General features: G+C 42.5%; 1 protein-coding gene across 1 annotated transcript in view; it reads right to left on the reverse strand.

Annotated features, from left to right (window-relative positions):
- Positions 1-19905, reverse strand: part of LOC137425815 (uncharacterized) — a 1363480-nt gene that overhangs the window by 1222192 nt on the left and 121383 nt on the right. Inside the window, exons 61-62 of the mRNA XM_078775194.1 lie at positions 14109-14351; positions 12105-12242 (exon numbers count right to left, since the gene is read on the reverse strand). Of these exons, the coding sequence (XP_078631320.1) occupies positions 12105-12242; positions 14109-14351 (381 nt within the window). The remainder of the gene's footprint in view (positions 1-12104; positions 12243-14108; positions 14352-19905) is intronic.

Here is a 19905-nt window from a genome sequence, read left to right on the forward strand (position 1 = left end):
TTTTAATGTTAGTGTTTTTGTTTTTTGTGTATCAATCTTACAAGATTGTTGACACCGACAGTGTGCCTTGTCTGGAGATAGATAGTTTCATGTGGATGGGATTAAATATCCAGAGAATTCGTAAATTCAAATAGAAATATAATTTGATTATGAACATTATCTCTTTTGTTAAGGGAGATGGAATATACAGATTTGATGTGCTGGGTTATGAGCAGCCATTAATTAATAGTAAAATTGTGAGGAGTTTTGGGATTCCGTTGTTAAATAGAATTTATATGAGAATAAAAAGCTATTTATGGATATGAGCTTCATAAAAGATGAGGGAGTACAAAATTAGCGAAATTTGGAAGAGGTCTTATACTGACTTCCCAGAGTACTCTGCTCATGGATTTTGACATATATAAACTGGACTTTAATCAGCATATAAATTGTGCTGTATCTACGGATATGTTTTAGGCATAGATGATATGGGCAGATAGTAAAGAAAATTTTGCTGAATTGAACTATTGTAAGTTTTAAAACGGAATGCATTGTGCATCTTAAAACCAAGGGGCAGACATGAACGCGCTGTTACGTTATTTAAACTCAGAACGCGATGTTACATGTACCTGCAACATATTTTGTTTATCTAACACCTATATTGGCATACAGGTGTTAGTAATATTCACTAGTTGCACAGAACTGGATGAGCAACAGTTAAAGGGGCGTAAAACCACTTATTTGAATATTTTCAAAAAAAAAACATAGGGGTTTCAATAAGTGGTAGCTGTACACATGGGATTTATCAAATTAAGTTATGGTGTGTAAACAAAGTTACTGGTAAACAGAAGGGGAATGGATAGTAAATAAATTCTTCGATGCTGGATAAATTACATGAGATATTACAAAGACTTATAAGAACTATTGTTCTTCCTTGTAGCAATAGAAAGAAAATTAGATCTGTTTCTAAAATGAATTTGTTGACCCTTTGAAGTTAATTCTTTGAATTGATTGTTTCACTAGTATTTTGAGTTCACATTGGAAATAGTTTGGTAGAGCTTTGGTTAAAACCTTTGGTTGTGGTATTTTGGAATGAATTGACAGACCATAGGTAGTTGCTAAGAATAGAGACAAATATGGACCCCGGGAGATAGGGGGAGCAGGGTAAGGCAAGTAATCAGATTTATGCTAAATATTAAAGTGTTTCCTTTATTTACCTGTTAGGAAGCTCGTTAGTTTGGTATATCATGTTGAATGTCATTGACATATAATTATGTTATAGGTATGAACATATACAAGGGGTAGCTTACATGTTTTTACAGATGGATACAGGTGGGACAAAGGGAAAGACCTTATCAAGACAAGGCGACAAATCAGGGGAAAACAAAGACTTCTACTTCAGATACTCCTTGAAAATGCTGATATTCATCCTAGGAATGAGGTCTCTAGTAGTGGGGACTCTGTGTTGCATGCATTACTTCGGGGTAATGAAAGAACAAAACGCAACATTGGTGGCCGACATACAGATATATGATTATGCAGTACGACATAAACAAAGGAGAAGTTTGATGGAAGATAGGGACACACCTTTAGAACCCGATGGATTACACGGGATTAATACTTTTTTACATTTAGCCCACACAAGGGCTGATATAGCAAATGAAAGTAATTGTTGGATATGCACACAAATGCCACATTCTAGTGAGAACGGAGTACCATTTGAGGCAGTTCCCTTTGGTTGGGATGAATTATGTAGTCGCTTCCCAAAGAGGTTGGTAGCAACAAAAACTTATTTACCAATGGCGATGATGCTAGGGAATGTTGGTTGGGAAAAAGGGGGATATCAATGCGAGGAATTTGCAGACAGTTATAGGCCTAAATATGACAATGAAGTTATGCCCCCTTCCGTAACTATTCAACAACAAATGCAAGGGCTCCTATGTTTCGTCCGACATCGAACCAAGGAGAATAATAAGTTGATGGGAAACTCCACCTGCCACCAGTATAGTTACAAATTGGGCTATATAAGATTGCTTGTCCCAGTAAAGGACACTAGCTTAAAGATTATATCTTTGGATTGGGAAGGAACTTGGATGACAGATACTACATGGACCTATAATAATACATATTTTATATGTGGACACAAGGCGTATGCATATCTCCCACTGGCATGGTCAGGATCGTGCTTTCTTGGGTTTGTACTTCCACACATGCACTTGTTAACAGAGTCACCAATGCGCATCCTACATGCTAGGCAGAAAAGAACTGTTAGTATGGGAGAATGGGTTGGAATGGTAGTATTTACATTTTATGGAACCTGGAAGGCAGGCCATGAGCTACGGCAAATGGCATTGGCTATAGAAACATTGGCAAATAAAACGGCAAGTGGATTGACAAACCTTACAAGTGAGCTGGCAGCGACAAGAACCATGGCCGTACAAAATCGTATGGCATTAGATATGCTGTTAGCAGAAAAAGGAGGTACATGCGCAGTGATTGGTACAGATTGTTGTACATATATACCTGATAATTCGGGAGACATTTATAACATAGCCGATACAATAAGACAAGAGGGAGCAAGATATCACGATTATGTAAAAGGGGGTGCCTTTGCATGGTTGGAAAACACATTGGGAGGAGTGGCAGCTAAGATACTCCAATACTTGTTTGATGGATTAGTTGTTATATTGGCAATAGTTTTAGTGATATGGCTTGCTTGAAAACCTTAGTGACGGTGGGTTTAAATAAGATAACAAATAACACTATGATAGTGCATGAAGCACCACGTGCAGAAATAAATGAAGCAACAAATGAGGAAATACATGTGGAACCACAAGAGGAAGACTTTGATGGCAACATAAATGCTGAGATTAAGAGATTGAATCAAGTGATGTTCCAAATGAGTACAGTAGAGCTAAGATAAGGGCATAACAAACCATTGTGAATTGTGTCCGTTTTACAAGTTAGTGAACTCATACCACCATAAGTTACCCTATTAAAAAAAAAAAAAAAAAGTGGGGAGGACTATGCTAATAATACATTATGCATAGTTTGCTGTTTGCAAGATTTGTTGGGAATTAGATATTCCTGTTTGTGATTTTACTTATATACACTCAACTAATAATGCATTTATTTCTTTGAGTAGTGTTAAAATAACTGCATGAGTTTAATTTTTGAATTATATGAACCTGAAAGAAATTGTGGATGTTATTCTTAGTTTAGTAGTATAAAACATATACCTGATTTGAATATTATTTGTGTGAACCTGTTATAAGATATACATGATTAGTTAAAATATACTGATTTCATGTTACAATGTACCCCATCTGATTCAATCTGTGTGGCGAGCAGATATAAATGTGGCTGAGTAAAGGAAAGACCAGGTCCCATTTCAAATGGAATGATAACGACAACTGGAAAGAAGTTCGAAAAAGAAAATTTGTGGCTAAAAATGAAGTTAATCTTGGCATACACCCTCCTTCTCAAAGAATGATGAAGACATTCTCCTTTGTAACTTGGAGATGGATGCTTCCCTTCACCAAGGGAGACTTATGTGATCATTGGCCTGGATCACACTGCAACATATGAAAGAAGGGCGATCACCTACTTTGTTCACCTACATTCATTACGTCAGCAATGGCAGGACGCCGACAGTTTACCTGCAACTTCCACGGGATGCAGTGACGGGTGTTATTACTTCACCAACTTCCGGGGAGCCAGCATGGAGCTACAAGCGAGCGGCTGTGCCTTTTCTTCACAACAGCTGTGCACAAGTCTGCAGGTTGCTCCTGGTATGGACCATGGACAACTTGAGTACCATGGTCCCAACATCATCATTGTGGATGCATTCGGCATCCCTGTTCCACATCTTGCTGGTCAAACCAACATCACATCAACACTTGCTCCATACTCATGATGAGTAAGGAGGCAAGTCAACGACAATTGGATGAAGGCCTTGTTCAAGTTTACTGTGGCTCACAGCAAGAGTGGCAAGAATGTTACATGCAAAGCAGGGTCAGTTTGTGACTCTGCCCAGCTATCACAACAGCAGAAAATCCTACGCAAAATAGTGTAGGTGCCATGAAGACATCAGAAGATAATGTTTCATACTTAAATTTCAAACACGACTGATCAGCCCCTTCTTTTCAATAAAAAGTCAACATTTGTGTCAAAGCAAACGTATTGCCGAATGTTGCAGATGTTTTATTATTTTAATGGTGAACTGAAATTATTGTGTTTTGGTAAAAGTGAAGTGTTATATGCTTTATGCAAATGAAGTGAATTGCATTATTAATATGGAAAGAGAAATGCTTTGTGATCATATTCTTCCAGAATGATGGGGTATGCCTTAATGAATGGGAAAATTGGATTACCAAATTTGTGGGTCGAATATTAAATAGGTTGATGTTTAGATTAATGTTTAATATAAACAAAAAGAAAAAAATGAGGAATTGTGGATGAATATATATTATTTAATATATCTCTGTGTAGGTGTGGAGGAATATATAATTATTTATATATTCTTTCCTCTGGCAAAATGTGTTTTCCTCTTTCAGAAAAGTCTTGGAACATTCTTGGTTCGGAGGGGTCAGGGAGGAGTGACCTATGGAACAGATAAGGATGTTTTCATCATTTTAACTGTGTCTAACTGTCTGAAATGGCTCTTAGTAGTTCGGTTCAATGCAAACCAGACCAGACCCGTCTGGGCCACTGTCTGGGCCCAGCTCGGTGCGGATTTCTGACATTCCTTGCCCGAATAAGGAAATTCAGTTCGAACAAGAGGAGAACTGAATTTCTAGATAAAAGGGAGCTTATTCGAGGAGAACGAGACACACGGAGCTGCGCTGGACCGAGGACCTAAGGAGAGGAGATTGGGGCCATGCTGCCGGCTGAACGAGACTTCGTCGAGTTTAGTTAGTTCATAGTTATTCATAAATTGAATCAGTTCGTTAATTCCCTACCCCCTTTTGAGTTTAATAAATTTATTAAAAGAACAAAGTGGAGTCTTCCTTTTATAGAAGAATAGGAACTATTCCACAGTAGTTTAAAAGTAGGTAGTGGGTTTAGGTAAATTGTTTGGATATTGACATCTGTGGTGCAGGGAGGAGCAAGTTGTTGCTTTGAGGGGTGCATGAGTGAGTGGAATGGCTGGGCATGTGAGCCTGTTGGTGCATATGGTTAAATTGGCACTCCGCCACTGGTCGTCTGTCGGCCAGGTGAGGCCGCAGGTAGGCTCTGGGAGCCAGGTAGAGTTCAGTGTAGTGTTCAGTGGGGCCCGAGGATCCGAAGAGAGGACCCGGGTAGCCCAATGCCAGAGATGGCATCAGAGGGGTGAGAGAGCCAGGAGGGCCTTCCCCAGTGTAGGGTAGTCGCAAGGAGCGAGGCAAGCACGGGTGGCGACTTCAGTGGCGAAGGTGCGCAGGTAGGTAGACCTGCTGGTGGAGCCACACGACCCATCCCCGAAATTGTGCGAGGGCACAGTACGAAAAATTGGGGGAGTGAGACCCCAAATTTGGGAGGCACCACAGGGTGGGTCAATGGGAATTGGTTTTTAGAACCGCATAGTGTAAAGTGGCCAATTGAATTGGCAGGGCAAGACCCCGGGTAGTTTAACAGAGTTAATGTCATTAGAGGATAGTTAGGATAAGAAATCTCTTCGCACCATCCATATCCACTCACCAAGGTGACAGAACTCCGCACCAGGTTTTGCAGATGATTTGGAATGAAAGACGCATCATGACGTGGGTGAGACATTGTGTGTAATTCCATCCCTTCCTTCTTGGGAGGGATTGGCTGACGAATTTGGTTTAGAGGGGGATATAGAAAAGACAATACGGTAGAGACGGAATTTGTAAATTGTAAATACGGGGAGGGGCAAGGGTAGTGTAGGTTGACATGGGGGGTGACGAACGGCTAGGGACGAGCTTTCTCCGCTCGCTCTCCCCCGCCCCTCATGTTGCATTTTTTTTTTTTCTTTCTATACTGAATCGAGGCTCGTGAAAGAGCTGACAACCGCGAGGGAAAGACAGCACAGGGGGACCACGAGGGAAAGACAAAGACAGCACATGGGGACCGTGAGGGAAAGACAGTACAGGGGGACGATGAGGGAAAGACAAAGACAGCACATGGGGACCGCAAGGGAAAGACAAAGACAGCACATGGGGACCGCGAGGGAAAGACAAAGACAGCACATGGGGACCGCGAGGGAAAGACAAAGACAGTACAGGGGGACCACGAGGGAAAGACAAAGACAGCACATGGGGACCGCGAGGGAAAGACAGTACAGGGGGACCACGAGGGAAAGACAAAGACAGCACATGGGGCCCACGAGGGAAAGACAGCACATGGGGACCACGAAGGAAAGGCAAAGACAGCACATGGGGACCGCGAGGGAAAGACAGCACATGGGGACTACGAGGGAAAGACAAAGACAGCACATGGGGACCGCGAGGGAAAGACAAAGACAGCACATGGGGACCGCGAGGGAAAGACAAAGACAGCACATGGGGACCGCGAGGGAAAGACAAAGACAGCACATGGGGACCACGAGGGAAAGACAAAGACAGTACAGGGGGACCACGAGGGAAAGACAAAGACAGCACATGGGGACCGCGAGGGAAAGACAAAGACAGCACATGGGGACCGCGAGGGAAAGACAAAGACAGCACATGGGGACCGCGAGGGAAAGGCAAAGACAGCACATGGGGACCACGAGTGAAAGACAAAGACAGTACAGGGGGACCGCGAGGGAAAGACAAAGACAGTACAGGGGGACCACGAGGGAAAGACAAAGACAGCACATGGGGACCGTGAGGGAAAGACAAAGACAGCACATGGGGACCACGAGGGAAAGACACATGGGGACCTCGAGGAAAAATTTTTGGAGATGAAATTTTTTGGAGAAAATTGGAGATGAAAAAGAAATCATAGAATCATTTCGTTTAACAAAATTTAATTTAAAATTTTGACTCAGAAAAGTAGCCTTTTGCAGTGCGCCAAAGGCTGACGTCATCGGCCGGAGATATTAGCGGGGGCCGGACGCCATTTTCGGGCAGTTGAGTTCAGCACGAGTTGAGAGAGGCAGTCCGGAGAGTTGGATCCCGAGTTGAGATCCTGAGTTGAGTTGAGTTGAGTGAGCACCGGACGCCTTTGCTGGCAGTTGGATCGAGAGTTCGTGTGCGCATTTTGAGCAGGAGTTGAGTAAGCAGTTCAGTTGAGCGCAGAGAGCCCAAGCGGAGTTGGCAGTTCGCAGTCCGAGAGTTGAGCCTGGGCAGTTGCCGAACGCCACTGCACAGTTCAGTAGTTGATCCCAAGCAGTTGGATTCCTGGCAGCGCAGTTCAGAGACTCCGACCCGAGTTGGGCTGAGGTGTAGCCGAGTGGAGCGGTGAACCTTGTATTGACGTGTACCCTTGCGCCCTTGCCTCCACTAACCTCTGCTTTGTCTTTCCTCCCCACCCATGGACCCATATCTTTTGTTGAGGACAGTGTGCAGGAACTCTGAGCTGTGCGGCTGCACTTTTGCGCTGCACTCTACTACCTGTTGCCTGCACCGGTACACCTATGGACCACACGTTCTGTGGCCTGGCACCTTTGCTGGGGCAGACAATCGCTGCAAACGTTATCTTGCACCTGCGGACCACTGATTCTAAGTGGCCTCAAGTCACGTAGATGGACCATAAGATGGCCCTGCAAATAAATAAAAAAGCGGATAAGGTTTGTGCCTTTTTATTTATTTCCTTTGGTGTGTCAGGAAAGAAGACTTTAAGTTTTGATGATGGCACACCGAAGACGAAGACGGAAGACGCAGCCAAGATGCAGCAGCCCAGCAGCCAAGCACAAGACATCATGGATTTTTGAAATGTGATTGTGCATTTTTTGATGATTGTGCATTTTTGTGCATATTGGTGTATGGTGTATTGGTGCAGTGCATTATGTGTTTCTTCCTCTCCAAATTTCTCTTCTTTCCCAAAAAAGAACAGGTCCTGGGTTGTAGTACTGTAAATAATTAGGCCGGCTTTATGTGTAGTTTGCGAATCCTTTCCGTAATTCGGTTAATTGTGGGTGTGAGTCTGATAGTTAGTACACAACGCAGTAGGTGGGACATATCTAGTGTTTAAAACTGTCACACACAGGGTGTTAGAGTAAATGCAGAGGGAAACCACACCTACGTGTCACACTAAGTTAAAAAGTAGTCCTGACTCTTGCATCAGAACCAGTCGTACTCACTTGTGTGGGTTCGGCTCGGGGACGAGCCTGGCAAAGGAGGGGTGCAGTGTTACGGTTTTGAGAGTGTACATATTGATCATGAAAGGTTAAAGGTTTGCCCCCATAGTTAGTCCACAAGCAACACGTAGGCCCCTTAGAACATTAGTTATGTCATAATATGTGTGAGGATAAGGCTATTTCCACAAGTGATACCTGCGTTGTGTAAAAGAAACAACCTTATATCCCGTTCATTTTTCCTCCACCCTCCAAATCTACCTCGTTGGGCAGCATCCATCCCGCGCCCCGATTCGGCTAATCCACCTCGTTTGCCAACAGCGTTCGCTGCCCTTGGGTTTCGCTCAAAACCAATCAAATGCCACGAGGTAGGCCTGGAAAGAGGGAGGAGCGCGAGGACGAGGTGTGGCCGCATCAAGCAGCACGTCAGAAGGCGGTGACGGTAATGGCAACAACCAAACAGGGCTCGGTGGGGATGGCTTGAGAGGGCGTGGTAAGGGCGCATCTAGCAAGTGCTGGAAGGTTCGCTGAAAAGGCTATATAAGCGCACGCACAAAGCCCTTGAACAGGACTCGTTGGGAGAGGGCTTTGTGAAAGGACTGTCGAGGACTCGCACGTTTGGGCTTACGCATGGTAAAGGATTCGTTGAAAGAGAACTTGCAGAGGATACGCGCACTGTAATAGGACTTGCCCGATTTGCGCTCTGTGAGAGGACTTCTGCGGGAGAGGCGCTTTGTCATTGAACTGTATTGGGAGCGCATATAGCGCCGGTTCTCCTATTACGTAAGCGGCCGTGATCGCAAGTATAACCGCCAAGCCTGGTTCATCTATTACGTAAGCGACAGTGGTCGCAAGTAACCGCCCAACCAGCCTTACCTTTCGCCCCACATTTAACCCCCTAATTGTCCGATCCGCGTCAACGACCCGCGGGGAGCTTCTGCCGCCCTGACCGTCTTCTTCGCGGTGTGAGTCGAGGACCGGAGCGAACTGCCTGGACGCCATCATCCCTGGACCATCACCCTGACCATCTGCAATCCCCGTGTGAGTGTGTGAGTGTGAAACGGGCCCGTGTCCTAGGATAAGTTAAGACTGTAATAAGCTGCACTGTGTGTTCTTCTTCTCCTTCCTGTACAAATTGTGAATAAACCAATCTGTTCTTCCTGTCTTTCCTGATTCGACCGTATCAGTGTTTTCCTCCATTGGGTAAGCGTGGCACGATTCGGAACCGCTCAGATCGGGTTTAGTCCTTGCTAACGGCCCGGGTCACGGTTCGCTATCGCTCGGCGTTTCCACCTATAACCGTGATTCGGGCGGGGTTTTTTCCTTGCTTCCTCTGCGGCGTTGGTACTTAGGTAATAGGAATTCGGCCTACCACCCTATTCAACGCCGTCCGGAAGGAACGTCATAGCCCCGGATCCCGTCGGCTAGTAAAAGACAAGGGGACTAACCCCGTCTTGGTAAGGGGAAAGGCCGACGAGGAGATCCACAACAATACTTTCCGGCCTTTCACAATAATTGTAACTTTTTGAAAGAAAAAATCATTCTGATTTCTATTCCCCTATACTTCTGAGCATGGCAACCCATGGCATGCTTGAGAAATTCAAACCAGACACCATTCACAGGAGCAGAAACATCAATACTGTGCTGATGCTTGTACTGGTGAAATTGCTTGTCCATTCTATCTACTGTTATATGTTCATCAAAATTTATTTTAAACTAATTCAGTTGTCTTACTTCCATTATCTTTTCAGGAAAAGTTTTTGACTCAGAAGCAAATTAATTAAAATGTCCTTATCTCATTTATATAATTCCTGTCTTAACTTAATATCTGTGCCCTTCGATGTAATTCCTATCACCTTCCACAATATCTCAAAATTAAGGCAGGATCGACATTGCCTACACTTTTATTTTACTGAATACTTCCATCATATCTGCAATCAATCTCTTCCAGAATGGAAGGAATTAAAAGTATCCCTATCTTTTAAATGCTTCATCTGAACCAACCTACACCAGCCCTGAAACCATTCTTGTTTTTCTACACTGAACCCATTCTAGTGGTTTATTGTCATGAGCAAATAACCCATCTCTAAGGATGGGGTTAATTCCCCCAGAATTATGGACGGAATAACTCCACAGTAATTACGTATGGTATGATTCCCCAAGAATTACAGATGGCATAATTCCACCTGAATTATCAACTTTTTTCTTTTGTATACAATGTTGAGGCTCGTGTAAGAGCTTACACATAAAACCATGAACAGAAACACACATAAAACATATAATAAAAGGAGCGGAAGACAAGAGGGGGAGAGAGAGGGAAGCACACAAGCACAACAGTAGAGAACAAGGACATCGGTAGATCTGTGGAAGGGAGAGGGAAGGGGGGATGGGGAGGAGTGTGGTACGTGGTTTAAAACAAATGGACACTACGAGGATTTTTAGGAAAGAAAACGGAATTTGAAAGAGGTGGATTTGGGGTGTATTCCGAGGGTAGAAAAGATCAAGGTTTTGGATGGGGGAAGACAAAAGATGGTGGCAAACAGGTGTTTTGAATACCTGGAGGAAGGAGGGGGATTGAAGAGAATGTGGGAGGTTGTTCCAGTGGTGGGAGAAAAGAGGAATGAAAGAGTTAAGGTGAGCAGAGACTCTTGATTTGGGCAGTTACACCAGAAGAAGGTTGCTGGCTGGAACTGGATAATTCCCCCAATTCCACCAGTATTATTGACTGGATAATTCCATCCGAATTAACGACTGGATAATTCTCCAAGAAATATGGATGGGATAATTCCCCAGAATTCCAGAAGGGACAATTCCCCAGAATTCTGGAAGGGATCATTCTCCGAAAATTACGGATCAGATAATTACCCCAGAATTACAGACGGATTAATTCCCCCAGAATTATCGACTGGATAATCCCCCAGAATTATGTATTTGTTAATTCCCCCCAGAATTGGCATATTATATTGTGATTTGTCAGACTCCCTCCCACCCCCATGGACCCACTGGACTATAAATTGTATTTTACCCCCCACAAATCTTCCTGTGTCCACCCCAAGTACAGTCACAAGTGACAAGTTTTCATGAGCCAAGCCAAGTTTTCATTTTTATTTCTCCTGGATTTTGAGATGTAAATCGTAGCTTAAGTGCCCTTCGTCACTGCCTTAATCTCTAATATAGGGTTTAAACTTTAAAGGATGGTCGAACCAATGCTTCTCAAGAGCAGACTTAAACAGATTTAACGTGGCAGACTCAATCACATGACTAGGAAGATAATTCTAATTATTTATACAACAGACAGAAAAGGCACACTGCTCTGATTTTAGGCTTAAAATGAAACTTATTCAGCTTGAGTGAATACCCTCTTGTCTTGGTCGGCTCCTCTAGTGTGAAAAACTTCTTATCGTCCACATTATCCAATCCTCTGAAAAATTTAAATATTTGAACCACCTCTGCTCTACTTCATCCATATACAAGAGTGGTTGGACAGAGTGCCCTCAATTTATCTGGATACTCTGGTCTACGATGTTTTGCTAACAATCTAGTTGCTTGTTGTTGCATCTTCTCGACGCATTCTTCATCTTTCTTGGAAAAAGGTGAGCAAACTATATTGCAGTCCTCCAGTGTTGGTCGTACAATAACTGACCACTGATTCCATAACATTTAAGCGTATGTAAGAGCTGGACATGAGGGACACAATCAAAAGCCTTAATGTAGTCCAAATACACGCAATCAAGACTGTGACTAGCATCGAGTAATTGTGACCATTGCTTTAAAACTTCCAATAAATGAGTAGTACAAGAACAACTACTCCTGAATCCATGCCGTTCATTTTCTCGAATAAATTTGAAAATTACAATGAATACTGCAAACATATGACTCAAAACACAATATAGACAACTCTTACCTGTGATGCTTATCTTTGTGGAGTTTGTGTCCAATGAAAATGTGACATTTTCACCATCACTTTGATATTTTGTTGAAAATTCATTGTCAGTTGGAGATTGAAGTTCGTGGTCACCAGTTATGTTTGGTGGAAAAGCATCTGAAAGATAAATATATGTATATATTTTTTTGTATATGTAACATGTTCTTGTTTGGTGGTACTGTATGCAGTCGTGGCCAAAAATATTGGCACCCTTGCACTTTTTTCAAATAACTCACAATTTTGTCGAAAAATAAGTTGAAATTGACAAAAGTATTTGGTCTCCACAATTCTTTAATTCACTGTTAATATTACAGATCCTTCGTTTTTGATTCAGAACTTAATATATCCTTTCAAATCAGAAAATAAAAAGAAATGGCATTGCAAAATTATTGACACCCTAGACTTAATATTTGGTAGCACGGCCTTTGGACAAAACAACTGCAGTCAAGCACTTCCTATAGCCATGAATGAGCTTCCTACACCTCTCTACTGGCAGTTTGGCCCACTCTTCTTGTGCAAACTGCTCCAGTTCTCCCAGATTTGAAGGGTGCCTTCTCCCAACTGCGGTTTTCAGATCTCCCCACAGGTGTTCAATGGGGTTTATATCAGGACCCATTGCTGGCCACTTCAGAACAATCCAGCATTTTGTCTTGAACCATTCCTGGGTGCTTTTTGAAGTATGTTTGGGGTCATGGTCCTGCTGCAAGACACATGACCTTTGACGAAGACCCAGCTTTCTGACACTGGGTTCAACATTGCACTCCAAAATGCCTTGGTAATCTCCTGATTTTTTTCATGATGCCAAGCACACATTCAAGGCCAGAGGCAGCACAGCAACCCCAAAACATCACTGAACCTCCTTCATGTTTGACTGTAGGGAAGGTTTTCTTTTCTTTGAAGGCTTCATTTTGTTTTCTGTAAACATAGACATTCTGTAAACATAGAGTTTATGTAAACATTTTGGTGCTTTACCAAAAAGCTCTAATTTGGTCTCATCTGTCCACAGGACATTCTCCCAGGATTTTGGCTTGTTCAGGTGCGTTTTGGCAAACTCCAGTCGGGCTTTCTTGTGTCTCTCTCTCAGTAGTGGGGTCTTTCTGGGTCTCCTACCATAGAACCCCCTTTCATTGAGTTGGCGACAGATGGTGCAAGTTGAAACTGGCATACCTTGTGTCTGAAGGTCAGCTTGAATCTGTTTGGCAGTTGAACGAGGTGCTTTCTCCACAATTCAAACAATCCTTTGCTGCAATATTCGATCAAGTTTTATCTTGCGGCCACGTCCACATAGGTTGGCTACAGTGCCATGGGCCTTAAACTTTCTGATAACATTGCGTATGGTGGACACAGGAACATCAAGGTCTCTGGAGATGAACTTGTAGCCTTGAGATTGTCCATGCTTCGCTACAATCTTGTGTCTGGCCTCAGACAATAATTCTCTGGTTTTCTTTCTTTTCTCCATGCTCCATGCAGTACACACAGTGACACAAAACAGCAGAATGACTCCTTTTCTCCATTCAAACTGGATGAATGAGTGATTTTTATATTGCAGGCACCTGCAACTCACCACAGGTGAGTTCATTTCCAAAGTAAAGGAGAATCACCTGCTTGAAATCTAATAATTTCTAACAACTTCTAAAAGGTGCCAATAATATTGTCCAGGCCATTTTAGGATTTCTGTGTGGAATAAGCTAATATTTAGTAATTTTTTCAGCTTTTTTTGGTTTTGTTCCACTGCAAACCAAAGAAATACAAATGTGGATACCAAAATATTTTTTAATTTCAACAATTTTCTGGAAGAAATGGTGCATTATTTCAAAAAGTGCAAGGGTGCCAATATTTTTGGTCACGACTGTATGTGACAGGGTAAAGAGCAAAACCAGTGTGTTTTCAAATAGCACAAAAGACACTCAATGCGGCTGTAATATCATGAGGTAATCAATATCAAAGGATCACTATTAATTTGTGCAAAATGAGGCTACTTACTGAGTGATGATTTGGTTTCTTCCATTTGCTGTTTTGCTGTTAATGTGGCTTCTCCAACTTCTGTGTCATTTGTTGTCAGGAAGTCAAACATGCAGGAAGTGTCATTTCCACAGAGATTGTTACCTCTTTCACGGTCAGCAGGAGAAGCATTGCTAATAACATCATCCATGAACATTGGTGTAAAATTATTACTGCTTTGGTTCGTCGATTGTGACATGATGCTCTCATTTTCGAAGACCTCCCCTGGAAAGTGACAAAAAAAAATCAAAACTTGAATATTTTAGTTTGAGAACTGGAATGAAAATATTCGCAGATGCATGCGCTCGGTGAAGCAGTACAAACGAAAAAGTCCCCCTCAATTCCAAAAACAATTTCAAAAACAACTTACTTTGTTTTCCCTTGGTTTAATAATGATCCCTTAATAATATTTTTTTCTATTTTTTACATGTTCCTAATCATGCACACATATGAAAACAAATTATACGAGATAACTTCGGACTTTAATTCAGACAAAACGCAATCACGGCACTGGCATTGGGGGAAGTAAGATAAACACCCGAGACATTCTGGCTACCGGCAAGGCCATCTCAGTGATGTTACACTTCTCAATGCTGTCAGCAAAGCAATTAAGGAGAAATCTTGTGGAAATTGCTTAATATTATATGCGAATTGTTATTGGAAATAGATGTGTAACTAGAACAGCACTCGGTAGAGAGCACACGTCTGCCAGGCTGACAAGTATACGTTTATTTTATCCGACGGATCTGGACCTGGGCCTGACCCAAAATCGAATTGGCTTGTTCTTGTTGCCGAAGCAACTCATGCACCTAGTTTTGTCATAAGTCATCCACAACTTTTTGAAAAATCATGCAATGTATAGTTTTTGGCCCTATCACTTCAGTGGTGAAGAATCATGTTAAAAAATCTCGGATCAAGATCAAGATCCAAATCTTCACCAAAATATCATCGTTGTTTCCTTGTCACATACACAACTTGTCCACCAAATTTCGGCCAAATCCGTCCATAACTTTTTGAGATATCCTGTTTACAAACAGACAGAAAGACAAATAAACAAGATGGCATCAGGTGGCAGCCTGATAGGTATGACGAAAATAGTCACTGTCACCTTGACCTTTGACCTGTATTGTCAAAAACCATTGACAGCCTCACTTTTTTCCTTCGGAATTCTCTGGTAAAGTTTGACGAATATAGCAAAAAGAGTTTGCGAGTTATCACACTCACAGACAAATGAGACAGACTGACATTTGACAAAAATTTCAATTTTCGCCATAACACAAAATATGTTGTGTATCGCACTAAACTTGCGAAATCCATAAAGTAAGTTGTTGACCTTTGGCCTGTATTGAACTCAAAAATAATTTATGGTTGACATCAGTGACCTGACATCAGTGGCGTAGTTAGGGTTTGTGGTGCCGGGGGCCAAAAGTCAATACCAGTGCTCCACAGGCAATGACATAGTCAGTAATATATATTGGGGGGGTGGCGGGGAGGGGATGGAGGGGAGGACATATATAAAATAGCCCGAAGCTCCCCCAGCGGGCTCATCAGCAGAGCTAAGGTCCCCTATTCTTTCCAAAGGACATCGTCGGATCTTTAATGTCCACCAACTAATGCCGGAAGATAGGGCACCCAGTTTAACGTCCATCTGATAGACGGCACACATTGATGAATCAACCCGACGGTGAAACAACAGGATGACAGTTTGGATGTCTCTGGGTCGGGATTCAAACCCAGGCTAGACAGCTTAGAGAAAAGTGTGCGTACTTCAAGGCCATCCTGCCAGCCCAACACACTTGCTGAGGTCTTTCAACACTTTTACCCTTCTGTCCAGATCCCTTGAGTGCCAGCGCCTTATTCGCTTTTTTCCCTCACTTGCCTGTCCTCAATATGTATCATGGCGTATCCTGTGCAGGCCGGGCTGGGTTTAAGGTAACTTTAAAGAAGAAAGAGTAAAGTAAAGAGAGAAAAAAAGAGAGTAAAGGTAAAGAGAAAAAAAAAATTAGGTTACAAGTGACTTACTAGCAATAAAAAAAAGAATCTTCAAATTTAGTACTAAATTACCTTCAGTGTGTAGAATCAGAATTGAATATAAAAAAAAAAAACAGAAAAAATGTTAAAGTCGTAAAAAATTGAATATTCAGCAAAAATTACAAAATTGAGTCTCGTGATATGACAAAGTAAGATTGAAAAATAAAGTTTTGAAAGCAAATAAGTATTTTTTCTTTCTTGAATGGAATTTTATTGTCCTCTTGAATGGAATATTTATGTAACAAGTTACTTGTAACCGGAGGATCATTGATTACAATTATCCTCGGATGGCCGCACACATTATAAAGAGGGTGAAATGATCGGAAAGTGGGATTCTAATGGAAGACTTCGAAAGGAAAAGAGAGGAAGACAAGGAAGTTAAATAACTAACTTCACACGTGATCCTGGCTGTCACTAATTGGGCTCTTACAGCGCGTGACATCTGGATCTGATCGACACCTCATTACGTCAATACACAATATCTGTCCAACAATTATAAACCCTCCATTCCTTTGGCCTATAGGCGATCTCAGATCTCCATATGACAAAATACATCACCTCGTCTGTTCGAAGATTCACGAGACAATTAGATAAGATAAGGGACTTACACAGCCAACAGGCCATTAATTGACACGTAACATGGAGTTTAAAATGTAAAACGCGGTTTTGAAAGTTACGTCTCGTGCTCTCACAAGGAGTCCTTTGTATTGTAATTTATATACAACCAAATGGAACATGAAAACACTTTTTTGAGTCTCATTTGGTGCCCCATCCATGTTCGCACTCGGGGCGTCCCTGCCCGCCCCCTCCCCCCCCCCCTCCCCCCCATCACTACGCCTATGCCTGACATGCAAATCCTCTTCAAATTTAAAGTCAATCAGATGAAAATTAACCATTTCAGAAATTTCATCTATGTTGATCTTTTGACCTCGAGATCTCAAAAATAATTGGTGGTTGAAGTGAGTGACCTGATATGCAAATCTTGATCAAATTTCAAGGCAATCGGATGAAAATTGAGGATTTAGAAATTGCACCTAAGTTGTTGACCTTTGGCCTATGTTGATGACGTCGAGTCTCCTCGGGCAATGATGGCGTATGCCATCATATTGCCTTCCAATGCCTGATACACACGCTTAACTGTGTGGTATAGACGAGGTGTCACCATTCCTCTCCGTCCAACTCTTGACATGCAAAAAGGCCTATGTTGACCTTTTTGCCAATGTTGACATCAAGAATAATTGGTGGTTGAATTCAGTTGCCCGATATGCAAATCCTCTTCAAATTTCAAGTCAATGGGATGAAAATTGAGGATTTTAGAAATCTGGCAAAGTTATCTGGCAAAGGACCTTTGGCCTATGTTGACCTTTGGCCTCATTATCAAGAGGCTTCTTGCTTTTGACCAACTCCATCATTTTGTGAAGTTTTGTGAACATCGGTTTAAAATTGTGACCTGTAGGTGATTGACAGATAGAGAGACAGACAAACAGACTGAATAACGCACACGACCAACCAATATGCTTGAAAAATCTTCGATTTTCACAAGTAACAAACACACAGACAGTGAAAACATAACCTCCCTCCACCTTCGGTGTCGGAGGTAAATAGAACGGCACTCAGTAAAGTGCATAGTCTCAACTCACGCAAACATTCTGAACAAATTAATCATCGTCAACCGAATACACCGCACTGCTGTTTTCGCTCACTGCCATTAGACACATTTCTGTCACCGGACTTGGGCGTTGATCAAGTTTGGGAAAATTTGAAGGATTTCCTGTTTGCTGCTGTGCATGATGTTGTCCCCATTGCCAGACAAAAAGCAAAAGAACACGACCCTGGATCTCCTGCGAAATACAGACATGGCATTTAATATGGAATATATATTTTTTCTTGACTTGGGTTTACTTTCTGAAATCAGTATATCAATCTGGTGAGTTTCTTTTACCCTTTGGTGATGTCTTTGTTGAAAGAACCATGTCACTGATTGTCTTTCGCAGCAAGAAGTCAATAACAGGATTATATCACAGGTGGCATGACAAAATGTAAGGACAGGTACATTTGACGATTGGCTTCACAATCGGGTATATAAGGGTTGTTGCGTTCTGTATTAGTGGAAAACAACTGCTGCACGTCTACAAAAGTTATTGCCGCTTCCTCTGGAGATGGTCCGTCAACTTGACAATGCTGTTTCTCATGGAGTGGTGGCTTTACGAAATTCTGGCATGAAATAGCGTGCTATTGCTCGGCAGTGTGGCATTACTCAAGGTCAGGTGTCAAAGATCCTGAAACGAAATGCTCAGAGGCGTGTCCCTACTCCAATACCGAGGTCAGCACGTCCAAGCAGACCCACAAGGAGAGATGATCGCCAGCTGCACCAGTTAGTCTGAAATGGCCGTACCAAGTCAGCTAATCGGCTTAGGGCTGAGTGGCAGCAACTGACAAATGTGCCTGTATCCAGAAGGCTAGTCAACCAACGACTGGTTCAATCAGGCTATCGTGCCAGGCGTCCCCTTAGAAAGCCACGCCTGACCAGACAACACAGCCAGCGCCGATTGCAGTGGGCGAGAGAGCACCGTCAATGGCAGCCAGGACACTGGAATCACGTGACCTTCAGTGACGAGTCTAGATTTCTGGTCTATCGTCAAGATGGCCGCGTCCGAGTGCGCAGACAAGTGCATGAAGCCCACAACGAAGATTGTATAGTGCCAAGAGTCCAAGCTGGAGGTGGTGGGGTGACCGTTTGGGCTGCTTTTCATGCAGTGGGCAAAACTGACCTGGTTGTTCTGAATGGAAACCTGAACCAGTTCAAGTACTGGGTCATTCTGGAAGAAACATTGCTTCCATTTGCTCGTGCAGCCTTTCGAGGAAACTTTGTCTTCCAAGATGACAATGCACGGCCTCATCGTGCTCGCATGATCCAACACTTTCTTGCTGACCGTGGTGTAGAGCATATGGAGTGGCCTGCCATGTCCCCGGATATGAATCCGATAGAGAACTTGTGGGCAGAATTAACGCGTCAAATCGACAACTTGGACCAGCAGCCTACCTCTGTGCGTGAATTGCAGCAGACTATTGTCACTGCATGGCAAGCGATTCCTGTCCAAACCTTGGCAATTCTCGTGAACAGCATGCCTCGACATGTACGTGCTCTCCCGAATGCTTGTGGGGGTTACACGAAGTACTTACTGTAATTTTACTGTCCGTAATCCCAGTCATAATTTAGCTTTTGTTTTTGTTGAAAAAAAAATTGGCTCATGTGCAAAATAAAGAGATATTTCTGGAAAACGTACAGAAGTTTAACACAGTACTGTCCGTGAATTGAGTTCGATATCAGTTTGCATCACTTTCAAGGATCAATTTATTTGCTTCGAAATGTCAAATGTGGTTTTTGTTTCTATTAAAGGTCACATTAACAAAATCTAGAATAATTTCAACATAATTCCAATGAACTTTTGGTTCTAAGTCATCTTGAAAAGTAAGTTCACCCCCACAAAAAAAAATTCCATATTAAATGCCAAGTCTGTAGTTACTTTAAGGAGGTAAAAACACAGGGCTTACAAGACGGCTGTGCATGAGAATGGCAACACTCACCTTTAGCCAAATACAAATCTTTCTGTAACCAAGTTAAATATCTCATGAGGAAATCCTACAATCACGACGTGCATGATCTGGTCAAAAAACTGCACTTCCAATCCTAAACGATTCTGGTCTTTTGTTTGTTCAAACCGTAAAAAGTCTTCAGTCACCAATC

This window comes from Myxine glutinosa, chromosome 4 (assembly GCF_964187855.1).
Source record: "Myxine glutinosa chromosome 4, kmMyxGlut1.1, whole genome shotgun sequence".
Lineage (NCBI taxonomy): Eukaryota > Metazoa > Chordata > Myxini > Myxiniformes > Myxinidae > Myxine > Myxine glutinosa.